At 41.9% G+C, this 21,764-nt stretch overlaps 1 protein-coding gene across 2 annotated transcripts in view; it reads left to right on the top strand.

Moving 5' to 3' along the window:
• The window catches only part of RASSF1 (Ras association domain family member 1), a 35,463-nt gene that overhangs the window by 6,237 nt on the left and 7,462 nt on the right, over window positions 1-21,764 (top strand). The window contains exon 2 of one of the 2 annotated variants that reach the window (XM_036738686.1): window positions 1,626-1,732. In XM_036738686.1, coding sequence (XP_036594581.1) covers window positions 1,626-1,732 — 107 coding nt within the window. Of the gene's footprint in view, window positions 1-1,625; window positions 1,733-20,104; window positions 20,513-21,764 lie in introns of those variants that run through there. The other variant, XM_036738687.1, reaches the window with a different exon arrangement.

Here is a 21,764-nt window from a genome sequence, read left to right as displayed (position 1 = left end):
GGGAAATGTTGCAGTCTTTTTGTTACAGCAAGGCATCTTTTGAACCACCAGTATTTTCCTGGTGAGGACTGAATCCTGAGATGCCATAATGTCTAAAGAATCATACTGAGCAATAAGTTATTAGCAATTCCTTGGGTACGAGAAGTAGTCATTTGGACACACACAAAAAAGAGTTGGGTTAGTTCAGAAACAATAATGTGGAATAATAGTGATACAGTCCAAATGGTACAGAGATACCAATAGATACCCAACAGTTACTCATAGATGCCCTTGGGATGCCCTGAGATACTAATAGATAGAGAAAGAATGTTTCCAGTTCATTAACTAGATCTTCTTATCTAATTTTGGGGTTAGGAGAAGACCAGAATCACAGGGATGGATAAACTTTACCAATCACAAGGGCAAAATCAAAGTGTCAAAGTGTGTGACTCTGTCCTGTTTGACAGTATCAGGCTATATATCATTGTGTGTGCAACAGTACATCACGTACAAATGTATCAACATGTGTCAACAGTATCAGGATGTACACAGGTGTAATGTTATGGTTTTGTTTCAGTCTTTTCAGTCATGCCTGACTCTTCCTGACCCCATTTGGGTTTTCTTGTCAAAGGTACTGGAGTGGCTTCTCATTTCCTTCCCCAGATCATTTTACAGATGAGGAAACAGAGGCAGACAGGGTTAAATGACTTGCCCAGGGTCAAACAGCTAGTAAGTGTCTGTGGCCAGATTTGAACTCAGGAAAATGAGTCTTCCTGACTCCAGGCCTGGCACTCTATGCACTATGGCGCCACCTAGCTGTATAATATGTCCATGCAAAATGTGACAGTGTGACAGTGATGTGCAAATTTATCAGTTTCATGTGAAGTTTGAAGTTTTAATGTATCAATGGGGTTCTGAAATAGATTGACTTAATTGAGTGTGGTTGAGGACTCTGTCAGTAAGATATGGATCTGTGTATGTTACACCAGTGTAACAAACATGTAGCTTATGAAAGTTTCCATGTAACATGTAACTGGGTGATTTATGAATGTATCGGGGTGCCTATGTGTCAGGTTTTATCAGTATACAGGATCGGTCTATTTCGAAGAGAACTTGTGACTAAGCATAATGTACATCAGTACCTGTGAATGTGTGTTACTCTGCTACACAACTTCCTCAGCTTGTATGTATCTTTATGTGTGTGAATGTATCAGTAGCCTTTGCCTGCCACTGGCGTGTTAAAGTTTCACTACGGCATGTGAATGTATTAATACATAGCTGAATCCACATAACGGCATTCTTCCTCTGCCTTAGTTAATATGTAACCAGGTAAGGAGAGTACAGAAGCCTCGGGGGGCAGGGCAGGAGGAGGGAAAGCATCTGCTACGCTTGAGCAGCTGGAAGGTAGAGACTTGGATCCCTACAAGATGGGAACATTGGTCCCCAGTAGCTTGACGGCCCATTTTGGACAGCTTCTTTCAGCCCAGCCTTCTGGGAGGATGTGCTCTCTCCACCAAGTCCACCAGGGGGACCTGGAGAGTCACGTGAAAATCACTGGCTCCCAGGATTGGGACAATGGGTTTTGGGAGATGAAAAAGGAATGAGGACGGTCCCTTTCACTCACTGTCTTTCCCTCCTCTCCTCAGACTGCAAGTTTACTTGCCATTACCGATGCCGGGCCCTGATCCGCTTAGACTGTTTTGGTCCCCGTGAACTGAGCTTGGAGCCTGCCTTGGAAAGAGACACCAATGTGGTATGGCTATCCTGGTGGTCTGTAGCATTTGGGTGGTAGGACTGCTGGGATGACTAGGTTGGGAAGGTTGAAGGGCTGTGGGAAATGCCTCCCTCTTGGGAGTCGGTGGGAAAAGAATGGATTTATTATCAGACGACTTGAGTTTGAATTCCAGCTTTGCCCTGTTCAGCCTGTACAACTTTGGGAAAAATAACTTAGACTTTCTGGCCTCATGTTCCTCCTCTCTAAATGAAGGGGTTGGAGTAGAACAGGTAGATGACAGGTAGAACTCTCTTTGAGTTCTAAAGTCTAGGATCCTTTTGAAATGGAGACCCAGAAATGGGACTTTCTTGAAGTCACACAAGCCAAGGGCAGAACCAGGACAAGAACTGAGTTCTGCTGGCTCCCAGTCCAATATCCTCTCTCTCCTGAGAAGCTGGTCTTGGAAATGCAGTCTATAACACTCAAGGAAGGGCTATTAGCCTGGGCATGAACATGATGTATGTGCCTCCATCCCAATCAGCCCAGCATTTTAACTTGTTGAAATCTTGTTGGGTGCTATCATATAGTATTTTAGCTTCTTTTCATCTACGTATTGGATAAAAATGTCATCTTGCCTTTATCCAAATCAATAATACAAGTGTTAAAAATGGCATTTCATCAAGGATGGATTGCTGAGTCACTGCATTTGAGGGCCTCTTTCTAAGTTGACATTGAGCAGTGATTTAATGACTGCTTTTTGGATTTGACCATTCACCCAATCCTGGATGTCTTATATCATTGGCTAATTCATCTTGCTCCATGTTGTCCTCCAGAGTAACATGAGAGATTTAGTCAAATGTAAACTGCATCTACAGCAGTACCTTGTCTAGTCTAGTAGCCTTGTTTAAAAAAGAATGTGATGTTGGCCTGGCATGATCTGCTTTTGGCTAAGCCATGCTGGCTCCTTGTGATTATGGCTGCCTTTTCTAGATGGGTTTTTTTTTTACTGTGAATGAAATCAAGCTCCTTGGCCAATGATTTGCAGATTCCACTCTCTTCTTTCTTAAAAACCTGTACAGCATTTGCCTCTTTTCAATCTTGCAGTGTCCTTCCTATTCTCCATATTCTTCAATGATCACTAACCTGGTGGCTTAGCAATCACACTGAAAGCTTTTTTTAATCAATTTTTACTGATATCTTTTTTTCCACCAAAATGTCCTCCACTATTCCTCCCTCTCTACTGTCCCAGAAAGGCAACCCATGTAACGAATCATCTTTTTAGAGAAAAATAAAAGAGGAAAAAAATCAGCAAAACTGATTGCTATAGCAAAAAAAAAGGCTGAAAATATGTGCGATGTACCACGCCTGTGGGCTTCCAGCCTATGGAAAGGAGCAAGTGAAAACATCTTCTTATATCTCTTCTTTGGAGCTATGCTTGCTCTTTGTAATTTTCCCTTTTGATTTTTTTATCATTTAATGTTTTTTTCCATTTGCATCCTTGTAGTCATTGTATATGCTATTTTCTGGCTCTTTTTACTTCACCATATACCAGTTCATGCTTCTCGGTATTCCTCGTATTTATAATTTCCTTCAACACAGTAATATTCGATTACATTCATGTGCCACAACATGTTTAGCCATTCCCCAATCAATGGATATCTATTTTATTTCCAATTCTTTGCTATCACAGAAAGCGCTGCTATAAATCTTCTTGTATATATGGGGATTTTCTTGTTGTTGAAGGCCTCCTTCTAAAGCACTTAGTATAGTGTCTGGCACAAAGTAGATGCTTAATAAGTGCTTGTTTCCTTCCTTCCTTCCTTCCTCCTTGGTATGTAATTCTAGTAACGGAATCTGTCAGTCAGAGGGTATGAACGTATTAGGCACTTTCTTTGCATGATTCCAAGTTTCTTTCCAAAATGGTTATACTGATTCACAGCTCCACCAACAATGCACCAGTGTGCCTGTCTTCCCAAAACCCCTCATCCATGTACTATTCCCCTCTGTTGTTGTCTTTGCCAATTAGCAGCCAGTGAGGTAAAACCTCAGGGCTATTTTGATTTGTATTCCTCTAATTATCATTGGTGGTTTGGAGAATTCTTTCATATGCTCGTTGAAAGTTTGTAGTTCTTTTGAGAATTGTTTGTTCATATCATTTGACCATTTATCTCCTGGAGAATGGCTTTTGGTCATACATTCATACAGAAATACATATATATGTTAGTTGTTGTCGTTGCTTCCCTACTTATCTAATGTATTGAAAGTTTTTGAATAGGGAGTGACATGAGACTTGAACCTTAGGGAAATAACCTTGGCAGCCTTGTGAAGGAATGACTAGGGAGAGGGGAAACTAAAAGCAGGCAGACACAATAGAGGGTCCATAGAAGAGGTGACGTGGGCCTGACTTAGGGGAATGGCATGTGTCTGGAGAGAAGGGGATGGTTGGGAGAGATGTTGTCAGGGTAGAATCAGCAAATGATTGGCTGTAAGGATGGAAGGAAAGGAACGAGTCTAAGATTGACTCCAGTATTGCAAACCTGGATCACTAGGTGTGTGGTGGTTCTGTCAACAGAAATGGAAAATGTTAGAGTAGAGGTAGGTTAAGTTAATGAGTTTTTTTGTTGTACATGTTTAATGTGAGCTGACAATGGGTCAACTAGGTGGAGATCCAGGAGACAGCTGGTGACACAGGATTCAAAAGAGAGATTATAGCTGGACATTCAGATTTGGGGCATATTTGTTTAGAGCTGGTTCCTGGCCACATCAAGGCAGATGAGATCAACAGAAGAGAAAACATAGAGAAAGAAGAGTTGGGAGCTTGAAGAAAACCCATGCTTAATGCATGGGTGCTGGACAGTGAACCAGGGGTGGTCACACAGGAAAAAGCAAAACAGAAAACAGCCATTTCACAGAAGCTAAGAGAGGAGAGAGTATCCCTGAACATGGGGTGGTCAAAAATATCGAAGCTACCAGAGAAGATGAGAAGGATGAAGACTGAGAAAAGGCCATCCCATGAAGCAGGTTAAATTATTGATGACCTTGGAGGAAATAGTTCATTGGAGCGGAGAGACTGAAAATCAGGTTGCAAAAGGAGTTGAAGAAGCGAAGTCAAGAAATATAGATGTCAGAGCCATAACTAGCTGAGAGCTGCAAGGGCTCTGCCTTAGAGCACCAATGTTGGTTGGAAGGTGGTGTGTGCTTCAGTCTGTTGGCCCTGAAATGAGTGGTAAGCATTGAATTTCTTTCCTGTGTCAATTATGGCTGACTCGGTGGCACCGGGCCAACAGAAGGCTAAAAGGTACCAAGGACTTCTTTAGAGAGAAGGCTTATCCTGCCCCCATCTCAGCATACCTGGCCCAATACCCAATTCTGAGGGTTCTATCATCATATCTCTCTCCAAGCCAACTTTCTCCAATGGCATTAGAGTAAGCATCCCTGTTTGGGGCAGACCACCCTAGTTTTGAATAGCCTGATGTTCTCCAGCACAAGGGCCACAGGGTTCAGAGTGTTCTAGGTCTTTTTCTCTTCTACCTCTCACCCCTGCACTGAATTTGCTTAAGGTGCTAGAATTCCAGTTACAGGATTTTAGTAGAGGTAGATTACTTTGTTTTATTGATGCTTTAAATACACACACACACACACACACACACACCAGTGGTGGCAAAGAACTGTACATTGCAGGGATGCCCATCAGTTGTAGTATACATCATGATGGAATACCACAGTACCATGAGAAATGGTGACCTCTTTGATTTTAGAAATACATGGGAAGATTGGCACGAAATAATGAAGAACTGAATGAGCAGAACCAAGAAAGCATTGTATACAGTGACAGCAATATTGCTTTAAGAATAAGTTTGAGCAAATAAGTAATTTTAAGTATTATAAGTACTCAAATCAGCTATGAAGGAAGAGGCTCTCTGTCTCCAGAGAGAGGATTGACAAATAGACATATATATATAGTATAGTTATATACTAGCACACATATGTATGTACATATATATATATATATATATATACACACATACATACATACATACCTACATACATACATACACATTTTTGTCTAGTGGTAGCTATCTCTATGGCGGGGTGAGGGGAGAGGGGAAAAATATAAAAAAGGCAAAGCAGAGGACAAAAGAAATTTAGAAGATAGCATAGAAAGTCGTTTTTAAAATAATGTGTAAGACTTATATAGTTTTTCAAAATAAAATAAACTGAAAGGTAAATTCATGGTTTTTAGTGAATCCTCTTTTTATGTTGTGCTGTATACATGGAAATGTTCTTTTTTTCTTTATATATTTAAGTTTAAATTAATTAAATTAAATTAAGTTTAAATTAAAATGAATTATATGTATGTGTGTATATACCACAGTCACTTCCCAATAATAACTCCCCCCTCCGCCCCCCCAGCCTCTCTTTCAAGAGCAGCAAAGTTAAATAATACAAACCAATAGAAGTGCATCTGACTGCATGGGCAACAGTTCACACCTATAGGCTACCTCTTCTCTACTGAGAAGATGGATCTAACAATTCAGTAGACTGTAAGGTTCTCTGGGGGAGGAAGGAGGGAACAAGCATTTCTTATTCTGTTCCACACACTGTGCTAAGCACTTTACAAATCTTATCTCATTTGGTCCTCATAACAACCCTGGGAAGTAGGTGTTACTATTATCCCCATTTTACATCTGAGGAAACTGAGGTGGATAGAGGTTAAGTGACTTGCCCAGGGTCATACAACTAGGAAGTGTTTGAAGCTAGATTTTAACTTAGGTTTTCCTCACTTGACGCCCAGTGATTTATCACATAGATGCCTCTTTTTTTTTTTTATTTTGGATCCCTAATTCCTAGTACAGTACTTATACGTTGGTTCATATAAATCTTCCCATGTTTGAATTCCCTGTATTCCTTTCTTTCTGTATAATAACATTCCATTACATTCATATACCACAGCTTTTTCAACTATTCCCCATTTGATGGACACCCGATTTGTTTCCAGTTCTTTGCTACCACAAAAAAAGTGCTGCTTGAAATATTTGGATATATATTTAACTTCTATATTCATCTTCAGCTTTCTTGGGCATATATTTAGTAATGGGATTGCTAAGTCAAAGGTTAGGGACAATTTAGTCCACTTTTCTTGCATAATTCAAAAAAATTTTAAACTTTACTGATAATTTTTTGGTTTTAAACCATCTACCAAATATATCCATCCTCCCTCCCGTATCTAAAGAACCGTCGAACAGAGGGACAAAAACATTTGAGCAAAGCTAACCAACATATCAACCAAACCTTACAACATTCTGTATACACACCCTTGCAAAGAAGGGAGATATGTTTTTTCATCTCTTCTTTGAGCTCAAGCTTTATCAGTACAACTGAATAGCCTGCAAGAGTGTTGTTGGTTTTTTTGGTTTGGGTTTTGGGGGGGATTTTTTCATTTGTTTGTTTGCAGTTTACATTGTTGTGGTGTTTGTTGTTTTCCTGGTTTTGTCTACTTCACTTTGCATCAATTCTTATAAATCATTCCATGCTTCTGTAGTCTTGATATTCATTACAATGATATGCCATTACATTCATGTGTGAGAATTGGTTTAAAAATTCATGGCCATCTGCTTTGTTTCCAGTTCTTTGTTACTACAAAAAAAAAACTGCTGCTGTAAGTATTTTAGTGTATATCGGGGCTTTCTTTTCATCTTTGAGGTATATGTTTAGCAACAGGATCTCTGGGTCAAAGGGTATGAGCCTTTTAGTCATTTTATTAGCATAATTCCAAATTAACTTTCCAGAATGCTTAAATTGCTTCACAGCTCCACCAATTGTACATCAGTATACCTGTCTTTACACAGCCTATCCAACATTGACTATTCCTAATTTTTGTCACCTTTAACTTGCTAAATATAAAGTGAAGCCTCAGAATGACTTTGATTTGTCTTTCTCTTATTAATATTCTTTCATGATTTTAGTAGTTTCTGATTCTGATCCCCATCCTTTGACCACTTATTCAATGGGAAATGACTCTTTTCTTTTAAGTTTCCTATATATTTTGGATTTCAGACCCTTATCAGAGATATTTGATGCAAAGTTTTGTGTCTTAATCCCTTAAAGCTGCCCTTCTTATCCTAGTTGCATTGATTTGGTTCATGCCAAAACTTTCTATTTCATACAAATAAAGTCATTTTGTCATTTATGATCATCTCTATCCCTTGTTTTATAAAGAATTCTCCCTCTGCCTTTAGCTCTAAAAGATATATTTTCTTTCCTTTTCTTGTGGCATGACTTTTACTATTCATGCTACATATTCATTTTTTAGTTTATTGTGGGGTACAATGTAAGTTACTGGTCTAAACCTAGTTTCAGTCAGACTGCTTTCTAGGTTTCCCAGCATTTCTTGCTCAAGTATGGAGTTCTTCCCCCACGTAATTTATGTTCCTGAGTTTATTGAGCACTGTGTTAAATTGTTTCTGATTCCCCTTTATTTAGTTAGTTTTGCTGCTTTACTTTTCTATTTTTATCCAGTACCAACTGTTTTATAATACAAGGCAAGCACTATTGTTCCTTCATTCCTGCATTTTATTTCCCTTGAGATTCTAGACCTTTTGTTCTTCTAAATAAATTTTGTTCTCATTTTTTTATTACATGTTATTCTGTATATTTTTAGCTCTATAAAGTATCCCCTTGGAAGTCTAAATGATAAAGCCTTAGCCCTGTCAATTAATTTAGGTAATATCATTTTATTACATTGGCATGGCCCAGGCATTAGCACTGAATAATCACCCTTCAATTATTTACTTAAGTTGTTCTTTATTTACTGGGGAGTGTTTTGTAATTGTTATCTATACAACTCTTAATTGTGCCTTGGTAGATAGATTCCTAGATATCTTGTGTATTTTGCAGTTGTTTAAACAAGACTTTCCTTTCTATTATGTCCTTCTGGATTTTGTTATTGCTACATACAAATGCTGATGATTTCTACTTTATTTTGTATCCTGTGATTGTCTCAGTTTATTTGTTGAGAGAAAGAGTCCGAGCCATGAAGGAGCTAACTTTCCCAATTATAGACCCATAAAGGATATGGGTCCATGTCTTTTAGTCATAGAGAGGATTTCAGTGTCTCTTCCATGATTCTTCCATGAGGATAAGAATCACCGCGCCCCTCCCCCGCCATCATCTTCTCTATTCCTGTCCCCACCCCTGGCCTATCTCTGTCTTTCTGCCACTAAATGACACATATTGTAGGCTGACAATCTCTTGGCTTATCCAAAGACAGACCACAGTCCAAGTCCACTTGGTCTTTCTTTCTTTACTCCACCCTCTTCCCATCTAGTGGACCTGATGAATATGCAACACTAACCAGCTGCACCTCCCAGATAACTATCATAGAATACTATGTCTACCATGGCATATCATGGGCTCAGTTCTCTCATGTTTCTGAGGATGAGAATGGGAAGCTCATGGAGTACATCCTAGCCAAGATCAAGAAAGATCCATATGATATCCACCAGAAACATATCTGTATAATGTTCACACTTCTTGCTTTGCCTAACATGGGAGCTCATGGATCAGGCCTGAAGGGCCATGCAAGGTCAAAGACTTCAGTGTACAATATGTCTATCTGAGTATCAGGAAAAGTAACTGTGCAGCTTTACATGTGCATATCAGTGTTCTCCAGATCAGTGAAGCAGAGCCCACACACTATGCAAACATTGACAATATATATCCTACAAAATGCAATCTGACCTAGATTGTAGAAGAGATGAGAAAGCATCTGGAGGCAAAAGAGAAAGGCAAACACTTGGTGTTAATCTCTGTGGAGAACGAGATGGATCCCAAAGTCATCCACATGGGGGAGTGCTGCCATCAGAAGAAGGGATAAAGACTCATCGCCAAGGACAGCAGTAGTAACAGCAAGGACCTCAGTGAGGTTGGCAGAACCACAGAGAGCAATGACATCACGAACAGTTCAGAAGCCTCCAGTTCAGTGACCTTAAGTCCCAAGTCTGAGATTCTGCTGTCCTTAAGCCACCCAGATGATTGCCTCTCTCCTATCCTCATTCACAGATCAGTCCTTCCATTTGAACCATTTGGGGTCCTGAAGGTTGCATTAAAAAACAATGAAAACTTGCTGATTCTCTGGGGTTATATAGGTAAAACCACCATGCCATTATCAAATAAGGGTAGTTCTGTTTCCTCTTTGCCTATGTTTATGCCTTTATTTTCTCTCTCATCTTATTCTTATAGTAGCATTTCTGGAACAAGAATGGGGAAATAGGGGGATCTTTGCTTCTACTGCATCATTCAGACTTGATATCCAGAATGGTCAGATCACTTCATGTCTCCACCAGTATTCCCTCCAGCATTGACAGTTCCCATCTTGTGTCATTTTTGCTAATTTTCCTGGTGTGAAATGAAACCTCTGACTTGTTTGGATTTGGATCTCTCTTAATATTTATTATTTGGAGCATGTTTTCCTTAGATTATGTATAATTTGTGTAAGTCTTTTGAAAACTAGTTTCTTTTCCATTGGAGAATGGCAATAGGTCAGAAGTCCTTAACTCTATGAACTTTTAAAAAAATTATCTTGATACCTGTATTTCAGTATAATTGGTTTCCTTTATAATCCTGTGTGTTTTATTTTATGCCTTTAAACCACTGTTCTGAGAAGGGATCCACAGGTTTCACCAAAGGGGCCCATGATGCAAAAAATATTAAGAACCTCTGCTATCGGTGTTAAATGTTTTTTGTCAATTGCCTATACATCTTGGGCATTCTTTTGTTTAATAATATTTAATGCATAATTTAATGCAATAATATTTCCCCACATGACAGCTTCTGATTTTAGCTGAATTGGTTTTGTTTGTACAAAAGCTTTTTAATTTTCTCTGATTTAAGTAAGCACTTCCAGTTAAGATGGCAACATGAAGAGTTCTATAATTTTAATGGTCTTTTATTTTTATGTCTTTTGTAATACCTCTATCCCTTGTTTGGTGATCAACTTCCCCCATTCACAACCACACATCTTTTTTTCTTTACTTTTTCTCTATTTCTTTATTTAATATTTTTTAGTTTTCACCATTGATTTCCACAAGATTTTGAGTTATAAATTTTCTCCCCATTTCTACCCTCCCCCTACCCAAGATGGCATATATTCTGATTGCCCTTTTCCCCAGTCTGCACCCTACTCCCCCTCATTATCCCCTTTCCCCTTACTTTCTTGTAGGGCAAGATAGATTTCTATACCCCATTGCTTGTATATCTTATTTCCCAGTTGCATGTAAAAAAACAACCTTTTTTTTGAACATTTGTTTTTAGAACTTTAAGTTCCAAATTTTCTCCCTTCTTCCCTCCCCACCCATCCTTCTTCAGAAGGCAAGCAATTCAACATATGCCACACATGTATCATTATGCAAAACACTTCCATACTAACTATATTTCCCTCCATCCTATCCTGTCCTCCTTTATTCAATTTTATCCCCTTGACCCTGGCCCTTTTCAAAAGTGTTTACTTTTGATTACCTTCTTCCCCGCTCTGCCCTCCCTTCTGTCATCCCCTCTCTCTTATCCCTTTCCCCCCTACTTTCCTATAGGGTAAGATACCCAACTGAGTGTGTATGTTATTCCCTCCTTAAGTCAAGTCTTATGAAAGCAAGATTCATTCATTCCCTTTCACCTGCCCCCTCTTCCCTTCCAATAGAACTGCTTTTTCTTGCCACTTTTATGTGAGATAATTAATCACATTCTATCTCTCCCTTTCTCCTTCTCCCAATATATTTCTCTCTAACTCCTTAGTTGTATTTATTTATTCATTTTTAGATATCATCCCTTCATATTCAACTCACCCTGTGCCCTTTGTCTATATGTGTGTGTGTATATTATATATATGTATGTATATATGTATATATATGTATGTATATATGTGTATATATATATATATATGCATATTCCCTTCAACTACTCTTACACTTAGAAAAGTTTCATGAGTTACAAATATCATCATTCCATGTAGGAATGCAACCAAAAGAGTTCGACTTTAGTAAGTCCCTTATGATTTCTCTTTCCTGTTTACCTTTTCATGCTTCTCTTAATTCTTGTATTTGAAAGTCAAATTTTCTCTTCAGCTCTGGTCTTTTCTTTTTCAAGAATGCTTGAAAGTCCTCTATTTTATTGAAAATCCATATTTTGCCTTGGAGCATGATGCTCAGTTTTGCTGGGTAGGTGATTTCTTGGTTTTAATCCTAGCTCCTTTGACCTCCAGAATATCATATTCCAAGCCCTTCAATCCCTTAATGTAGAAGCTGCTAGATCTCATGTTAACTGGATCATGTTTCCACAATACTCAAATTGTTTCTTTCTGGCCGCTTGCAATATTTTCTCCTTGACATGGGAACTCTGGAATTTGGCTATAATATTTCTAGGAGTTTTCTTCTTAGGATCTTTTTCAAGAGGTAATAGGTGGATTCTTTCGATTTCTATTTTACCCTCTGGTTCTAGAATATCAGGGCAGTTTTCCCTGATAATTTCTTGAAAGATGATGTCTAGGCTCTTTTTTTGATCATGGCTTTCAGGTAGTCCAATCATTTGTAAGTTATCTCTCCTGGATCTATTCTCCAGGTCAGTGGTTTTTCCAATGAGATATTTCACATTGTCTTCCATTTTTTCTTTCTTTTGGTTCTGTTTTATAATTTCCTGATTTCTCATAAAGTCACTAGCTTCTACTTGCTCCATTCTAATTTTTAAGGTAGTATTTTCTTCAGTGGTCTTTTGGACCTCCTTTTCCATGTGGCTAATTCTGCCTTTTAAGGCATTCTTATTCTAATTTTTAAGGTAGTATTTTCTTCAGTGGTCTTTTGGACCTCCTTTTCCATGTGGCTAATTCTGCCTTTTAAGGCATTCTTCTCCTGATTGGCTTTTTGGAGCTCTTTTGCCATTCGGGTTAGTCTATTTTTTTAAGGTGTTATTTTCTTCAATACTTTTTTGGGTCTCCTTTATCAAGTCATTGACTTGTGTTTCATGATTTTCTTGCATCACTCTCATTTCTGTTCCCAATTTTTCCTGTACTTCTCTTACTTGCCTTTCCAAATCCTTTTTGAGCTCTTCCATGGCCTGAGACCAATTCATATTTTTCTTGGAGGCTTTCGATGTGGGTTCTTTGACTCTGTTGACTTCTTCTAGCTGTATGTTTTGATCTTCTTTGTCACCAAAAAAAGATTCAACAGTCTGAGTCTTTCGCTGCCTGGCCATGTTCCCAGCCAACTACTTGACCCTTGAGGTTTTTGTCAGGATATGACTGGCTTTAAAATGGTGAGTGCTTTGTCCCAAGCTTTGGGGCATTGCGCTACTGTTTTCAGCACTACTTCTACATGGCAAGCTCTGCCACAGCAGCGCTCCTCCTCTCCCAAAAACCACCAACTAGGACTGTGACCCAGATTCAAGCAGAGTAAAGCAAGAGAACCCTGCCTCTGAGCCAGCAAAGTGCTCCCTGCACTCCCACTCTGATCCACCACTTGATTCCTCCCACCGAGCCTGGAACCAGAAGCAGCCACAGCTGGAGCTCTGGAAGCAGCCACAGGAGTCTTTCTTTCTTGCTTTTGCATAGGACCCAAAAAAGAAACACGAGTCACATTTGCCACCATTAAGTAAAATCCAGGAATATCAATCGGTGGCATGATCTTTGTCACAAAAGCCAGCAATCAAAACTTCATTTCCCTTGATAAAATTCAAGCAGCCAATACTAGAATCAGAGGCAGTGACTTTCTCCTCTTTTTTCCTTTGTTTCCTTTATCTTTTACCTTTTTAATTAGCTGGACTGGACACCCATCATGATGATAGAGACAGGTCTTTGGCTTCCACCCCAACTTTGAAAAAGTATTTGTTGAGCATTTATTCTGTGTGGAGCACTGTGTTAAAGCAAGACAGTCCCTAGATCTCGAGAAGCTTACATACTAATGGAGGGTAATATAAATGAGGTCTCAGCTGCAGAGCAGATAGAAGATCCCCATAGTTCCCAGGGTACAGCAGCAGAGCAGAAGGCAATCATCTTCTTTAATGATATTTCCACTGCTAAAATGATACCCATTTCTGATGTTGAACTGTCTGACAGTGCTAAGGACTTTGGTAGTGAGAGCTTTCTTTTCCAAGGTCCTCAGCACCTGAAGCATCTGCAGAGAAGGTTGCCAAGTCACATCTACACAAGAGTTGCTTCCATCGACGGTGGCTGTGGGGGTTGGGCTGGAACCAGTGGATCAGACCAGTGGACTATGAGGCTTGGCTATTCCCTGCCTCTCAGCAGCACTTGGTCAGTAATTTGATGCTGCTGGTGGCAAGGATGGCTAGCTCCCTTTAATGATGGATTCAGCAGCCAGTGGTTAGGGTTCTTGGGCTCAGCGTCCAACTTGCCCTCCCTCAAATTACAGTTGGTCAATTAGAATGATGGAAAGTTTATTAACAATAGAATGGGGTAATGGAGGGTACAATGGAAGGGTAGGGCTGAACAGAATAAAGCCTAGGGAGGTATAGTACTAATGGGGGTGGGAATGAAAGTTTCAAAAGTGGTGACCAGGGGTGGGGCTTTCACCTTGGCTGATGAATTATTAGGGATTATGGGAGGAAAAGATGGGAGTTTGCCAGCCAGAGGAGGGGATGAGTCCAAATTGACTAAGGCTTATAACCCGCCACTGCTGCACTCCCAGGATCTTGTGTTGACATAACACGAGCCTTAGTTTGTTCTCTTTCCAAACACAAGGAGGAAGAAAGTAGTCAGCAGACTGATCTAGTCGAGTGTCTGCTGATCTTGCCCCAGATCCAGAATGAACTTGAAGCTGGCACCATAGCCTCACCCAAAATGTCAAAGGATAAGACACACCTAGACAAAGGCTCACAAATGGAGCAGATACTTAGCTACCTGTATGGAGCATCACAGCATTAGGGAAATTCGTGCCTCTCTGAGGCTCTGATTTCTCGAGTACACATTTCCCTTTTTCTCATTGGTCACCATCCCATTAAGATTAACAGACAGTTGATTTAGAGCAGTGACAACAGTTAACCAAGGCTGCTACACTTTAACGAAGTCAGTGTCTGGGAGTTCTGTATTAGAGTAGGTGCCAGATGTTCCCAGGGTCTATAGCAGACAGTGTTTATGTACTAATGAATAGCCCTGGAACAGCTGCTATGGAGCTGCTTTCTTCTAGGCACCTGATGGTACTTGAAGTCTAAACTTCAAACTACAAATGCACAAAATGTCCCCAGCTTTCCCAGCCTTCATCAGCATGCATAGTTTCTGCACTTTAGTCTAGAGGATCCCTAACTGATTAGCTGTTAAAGGATATAAACATTTCTCAAAAGAATTGCCAACTATAATAATGATCTCATAAAAACATGCTCCAGGTAACTTAGAGTAAGGGAAATGTAACTCAAAACAACTCCATGCAAATTGGCAAAAAGGGCCAAAGATGGGAAGAGTTTGTGTTGGGGACTCTAGGGGAAGATAGGCATATCCCATGGCTTATTGGTGAAGCTATAAAATGGCCCAACCACCCTGATTGAACTGTCCATGCTCTTTGACAGAGGTCCTACTGCTGCTCCTATACCCCAAGAAAGTAAAAGAAATATAGGCCAATATATATCCAAATATTCATCCTTTATTCAAAGAACCAGAAAGAAATTAGGCGCTCATTCATTGTGGAATGACTGAAAAAACTGTGGAGTACATACTGATAACTATGAGGGATTCAGAGAAACATGGGAAGACTTCTATGGACTGATACAGGGTAGGACAAAATACATGACTGCAACAATGTAAATGAAAAGATCACTATAAGGAAGCTGAACTCTGAGTAATTGAAAAACCAGTGATGATCCTGGAGAATAGAAAATAAAACAAACTTCCCCCCTCCAACAGGCAGGAGACTAACTAGGAAAGAATAACATACATTTTCACGTGCTTGTATTTCACAAGCGGTCAGTTTCAGATTTTTTTTTTTTTTGCTTAATTGTTTTTCTTCATTGCAAGGGAGGATTCAGTCTGAAAGGGGCATTGAAATGACTGTGATACAAAGATGAAAGGCGTCAGTAAAACATATTTTTAATAACCAAAGGCAAAAATAAAAAAAAATCTTGGGGACTAGATTATTTTCTTCCAGAGAACCCTTGGATCCTGTGCCCTTCCCCAATTTGGAATATCCAGGCTTCTTCCTTTCTTAGCATAACCCCCAAAGAATTCACTCTTTTGTCATACAGATAATGGAATTTATTAACAGGAAATAAAGGAAAATGTAATGATATTAACATCTGAAGTAGCTTAAGTAGGCTGCTGCCATCTCTGAGAGAATCCGAATTTTCTTCTCCTCCAGAAGCTCTTCTGTCTTGTCCACAAAGGAACAGATGCATACAAAAGCCATTTGTAGAACATTCTTGAACATTTTTCAATCTCTGAGGAGAAAGAGAAATCAAGTTACATCATCTTCTTACACAACTTCTCTTGGTGTAGCCAGTGGTGATCACTGACTGGGGTTGGCCAGGCAGCCAGGTCGAACCTGCTGTCTTGATACCCTCCAGCCTTCTCAGCTGCCTAAATGACCAGCTTCTCTCTCAATGTCAGGGAGTCAGTGAATATTTATAAAGCACTTACTGGGCTCCTAAAACCATTTCCTAGACATATCCTGAGAGCTCAAGAGAGTCAGCCACAAAGCCTTTCAGTTGAATTATCAACAGTTTCATCATTCTTTTCAGAGTTCCAGCAGCCAGCTTGACAAGCAGGACCTGACAGCTGCCCTTTATGGCAACTCCCCTCCACCCCCATCAGGAAGGCCTTCTGAGACTCCTTGGCACCCAAAAATCCAGAAAATGCAGGCAGGAGAACAGTTGTAGAATAAAGCAGGAAGCTATTTTAGACAGGGATTAAAGCAGCCAGGGCTGTATTTGGATGCTAAAGACCAATGGATCATAGCAGCTGGAAAGCATCTTAGGGATCACCTAGGTCAGTAGTTAAGAACCTGGTCCATAAGTTTGCTTTAAAAAAAACCTTTTTTTGTAATTGTATTTCAATGTAATGGGTTTCCTTTGTAATTCTGGGGTTTTTTTGTACATTTAATAATATGATTCTGAGAAAAGGGACCCATATGCTTCACCAGCCTACCCAAAGGGTCCATAAACAAAAAAGAGGTTCTGAACCCATGATGTAGTCCAACCCCCTCATTTTGGAGGTGAGGAAATTGAAGCCCAGAGAAGTGATTTGCTCAAAGACAAAGGGCAGAAACTGTAGGTCCAGGATTCAGTCAGATCTTCTGACTCCAAGATTCAGTGTTCCTTTGGGCCTATCTCCTTGTTCATTTTGACTCAGTTTCTTATTACTAATGTGACCTACTACATGCTACTTCTCTACTCAGGCGGTGTCAATAAAATGCAGTTAATGCTAATAATCACGGGAGGAAGGCATCTTGTAGGTACTATGTAAATAAACTTTTTATTATTCTTATGTGCATATAGAAAAAGGGAGGAGGAAAGTAGGATAGTTCATGGTCCAAAGACATGGTCATGTGGGAAGAATCCTGTATCAGAAGTCAAGAGACCTGGGTTCTGTGTGCCCTTCCCCATCATTTTCCATATATATATATAAAATGAGGGAGTTAGATGATATAGCCTGTAAGGTACCTTTCCACTGAAACATGAAGAAATTTCAGGTAGGGAAGGAGCAGGAAGTATCTGTTGGAGAAAGAGAGAGATCTTCCTCTTGGGATCAATAGGCTTGTACATTTAAGAAACTGAGTATAGTGGGGGAGAAGGAGAAGCAGCTGGAATCTTTTTTTTTTTGGAGACGGGAAGGCAGGGCAATTAGGGTTAAGTGACTTGCCCAAGGTCACACAGCTAGTAAGTATGTCAAATGTCTGAGGCTGAATTTGAACTCAGGTCCTCCTGACTCCAGGGCTGGTGCTCTGTTCACTGCACCACCTAGCTGCCCCTATAGATGGAATTTTCTTGAAGAGTACAGAGCAGTTTCAAGATGCTTATGGAAGTAAACTTCACAGGCCTCATCGACTGGTTGGTGGTGGAAGGAATGGGAGAGAAAGATGGCGTCAGAGGTTTTGGTGACCGAGAGGATGCCACAGTGTCATTAACAGAAAGTACCTGAGTCAAGATAATCCTTTTAGAGTTGGAAAAGATCTTAAAGATCATTGATTCCAAACCTCTTCATTTACAGATAAGGAAATCAAGGCCCATCAAAGGAAAATGACTTCTTGCCCCTGGTCCCATGGTAGTAAGTGGAACAAGATTTATGAGGAAGGTCATAAGTTCATTTCTGGACATGCTGGGTTTGAAATGCCAGCAGGATGTTGAGATGAAATTTGAACTATTAAAATGGAACTGAAAATGAAAGTCTAACCCCCTCTTTTGTAGGTGAGGAAATTGAAGCCCAGAGAGGTGATTTGCTCAGAGAGACAAAGGTCAGAAGCTGCAGTCTAGGATTCAAACCCAGATCTTCTGACTCCAAGATTCAGTGTTCCTTTGAGCCTATCTCCTTGTTCATCTTGATTCAGTTTCTTATTACTAGTGTGACCTACTACATGCCACTTCTCTACTCAGGCGGCGTCAATAAAATGCAGTTAACGCTAACAACACTAACGAAACAATTCAGGTGTTATAGAGCTACCTTCCACCTAGTGATTCACGGGGAAAAGCTCTGGAGTCAGAAGCTGAGTTCAAATCCTTCTTTTGATACTACTCTTGTGACTTTCCTAAGTCTCAGTTTATTAATATGTATAATGGGGGTGGAGGGAGGGGTTGGATTATATGGTCCCTGAGGTTCTTTCCAGTCCTAAATCTATATATGAGCTGGGCATTTCCAGACCAGCCCAGGTTACATATGTGTGAGTGGAGAAGATTCATTCTCTTAACAAACATTAAGTACTTCAGTTGGATACACAAAAGTTGATATAAAGAGAAAAAAGGCTTTGATCCCTTTCCTTAGGTGGCAGTTAGGTAAAACAGTGTATAGAGCACAGGGCCTGGAGTCAGGAACACTTGAGTTCAATTCTGGCCTGACACTAGCTGTTTGACCCTGGGCAAGTCACTTAACCCTGTTTGTCTCAGTTTCCTCATCTGTAAAATGAGCTGGAGAATGAAATGGCAAACCACTCCAGTATCTTTGCTAAGAAAACCCCAAATGGAGTCATGAAGAGCCAGACACAACTGAACAACAACCCTAGTAGGGAAGGGAAAGTCCAGGAATAAATCCACAATAATTTATTAAACACCTATAGAATGGGATAGGCCCTGTGCTTACAACAATGAAAATGAAAATTCCTGACCTTAAGGAGTGAGCATCCTGTTGGGGGCAGTGACATGGACCTAGAATTTGTATACAAGAGATAGGAAATGGACCTGTGAGATCAATAAAGAACTGGAAGAGGAAAGCAGGTGAGGTGGCACTTTCTCTGAAGTTTCTAGTCTCAAAGACTTGTCTGGAGGCACTAGCTTGGCCAGCCGGTGTGTCTGAAGCAGATCTCCAGACTGAGGTCAGCTCTCCAGCTACAAAGCCCCAGTCTCTCATACAAGATACACACAAAAGATGGTGATGGGAGAGAGGGATCAGGAAAGGCTCCATGTAGCAGAAGGTGGTTCTTCAGCTGAGTTCTGAAAGTCTAGGACTAAGAGGAGAGAGAGTAGAAAGGAGAGGAAGATATGGTCTTTGTGTGGAATTGGAGATGAAGCTTCCCTCAATCGTGGTGGAAGGGGAAGAGCCCCCAACCTGAGAGGCAAGAAACCTGGGTTCTAATACTGTACGATACTTTTTGGCTTTGTGAACCTGAGTCTCAACTCTCTCGTCTATAAAATGGAGCTAAAAAGCTTTGTAGATTTTAAAGTTTTATAAAAAATGGCAGTTGTTGATATTCGGTTCTAAGGCATAGTGCTCAATCTAAGGCTTGAGTGGTTGTGTCCCTGAGCAACTCCAGACCCTTCTCTGGGCCTCAGTTTCCCTCACCGTCAGAGGAGGGGGGCTGGTGAATTAGTAGAGGTGATCTCCCGATTCTGATTAGCTGTGATTCCGAGAGGCCGTTCCTGTTGGGGACCTCGGCAAGGAGCCAGCTGGGGCACCCTGGCATAAGAGGACAGAGACCAAGAGCCCCTGCCTAGAACGCCCCAGGGTGACTCCTTACTTAATTGCGCGGGTGCAAGCTGGAGCCCAGCCCGGGTCCTAGCCCGCGGGCCTCCACGCGGCATGCCCGGCCCCCAGACCGAGCCAGGCACGCTCCACCCAGTTCGCGGAGCTGAGCTGAGCTGCCTGGGCGATGAAGTCAGCGGGAGTGGGGGACCGGTCGGCAGCCACCGGAAAGGGGAGGGAGGGGGCGGGGTCCGCCTGAAGTGGGGACAGGGCGGAGCCCAGACGTGTGCCCCAATCGGGTAGGCTCTGGTTACGGACTTCGCCGACGTTTCAACCCTAACGGCCGCCGCGGCTCGCTCCAACTAGTGCACATACAGAGACTAGCTTCTGGGTAACCGGCTCGCCTCGTGCCCCTGCGGTCCCGAACCCGAACATCGCCGCCTCAAGGCTCCCCCGTCCCTCTCTCCGAGCCCAACCCGGCGCCTACGCCCCCTCCTCCTGCCGGCCCCGGCCCCCAGACCCGTGGTGTCCGCTCCCTCTGGCTTGGGGGGACGAGTGGAAGGCGCGGGATGAGCGACACAGACGCCGGGACCCCGGCCTTCGAGATGACCTGGAGCAGCACCACCAGCAGCGGTTACTGTAGCCAGGAAGACTCGGACTCGGAGCTCGAGCAGTACTTCACGGCGCGCACCTCGCTGGCCCGCAAGCCCCGCCGCGACCAGGTGAAGACGGCTGCCGAGGCCGGACCAGGCGGGGAGGGGGGCCGTGGGAGCCGGCAGCTCAAGGGTTAAGGCCTGTGCAGCCCTAGGGAAATTCCTGCCGCTACTCTTCTTCCCCCTCCCCCTATCCTGCCTACCCCCTTCCCAATTCCCGGATACTCCGCCCTGTGGAAGGGGAGGCGGCCCCTGTCACCCTCACTTAGGCCTGGCCCTGGAGAGAAACTGACCCGCTCTCTGGGGCCCTTCGGGGGTGGGATGGAGTGGGGTGGGCGGCCCAACGAGCTAGAGAAATGCCACGCAGGCCGGCTGTAGGGAGCGCAGCGGCAACCCCATGATTATTCAGGCTAAGGAAATCCCCCCACACCCTCCTGTTTCCCTACCCAGCTGGGCTCCGGGGCCAGGCTGGAGCTTTGTGGGTTCTCCTGCCTCCCCAAAAGGCCACTGGTGTTCTCTCTCCGCATCCGCTCAGCTTTCCCCCGACAGGGCTTCGGACGTTGCCCCTACCTTGCTGGATCCCTGGGCTTAGGAGCACATATTTTAAGATGACAGTGGCATGGAGAGGTAGGAGCGGGCCGGTACTGCAGAACGCAGTGCTTGTAATACTTTTCTCAGTGTCGCTTTCTATAAATTATGTTTCTACTACTAGAAAATTCTCTTCGAGAGTGTGTGACAGGTAGGTCCTTTGTGGTTGGCTCAGAGCCTCCAGTAGGAGGAGGAGAACACTGAAGATGCAATTTTTAAACTTGCCAGCCTCTGCCTGCCTTGGGAGATAAACAACCGAAGCCTAATGTATGCATACCTCACCAGTACCTTCCCCACACGATCTGGTCCTTCTTTAATCCAACTGCTGAGATATTTTTGCTCACAATTTCTATACTTTTCTGGAATCTCACCTATTTGTATGTTTTGTTTAAAGGATTTGTTTATCCTGCTGGTATCTGTTACCAACATCTTTCTTCCATCTCTGGTTTATTGGCCCAGAGTCCTTAGCCATGTAAAGAATTGAGCTTAAGATAATCAGCTTGTGGGTGACTTGGTGAGTGACTTGGTTAGCAGCTGGAAATGTAGAACCAGCTGCCTGAGGAAGTGGGAGGACCTGGTCCTTCTAGCTGCTGGAGAGAGGAGGTGGCAGCTGAGGCCTGCTGGAAGATAACAAGGTCATTCATTGTTCTCAAGGTGAAAACCTGATTCCAGAGTTTTGTTCAGTGAGCTAGTATGGGTAATGTTTGGGAGCAGTTGCCTTCTGCTTGGATAC

The sequence above is a fragment of the Trichosurus vulpecula genome, chromosome 9, assembly GCF_011100635.1.
Source record: "Trichosurus vulpecula isolate mTriVul1 chromosome 9, mTriVul1.pri, whole genome shotgun sequence".
Lineage (NCBI taxonomy): Eukaryota > Metazoa > Chordata > Mammalia > Diprotodontia > Phalangeridae > Trichosurus > Trichosurus vulpecula.
This window is presented reverse-complemented; position numbering and strand designations above follow the sequence as displayed.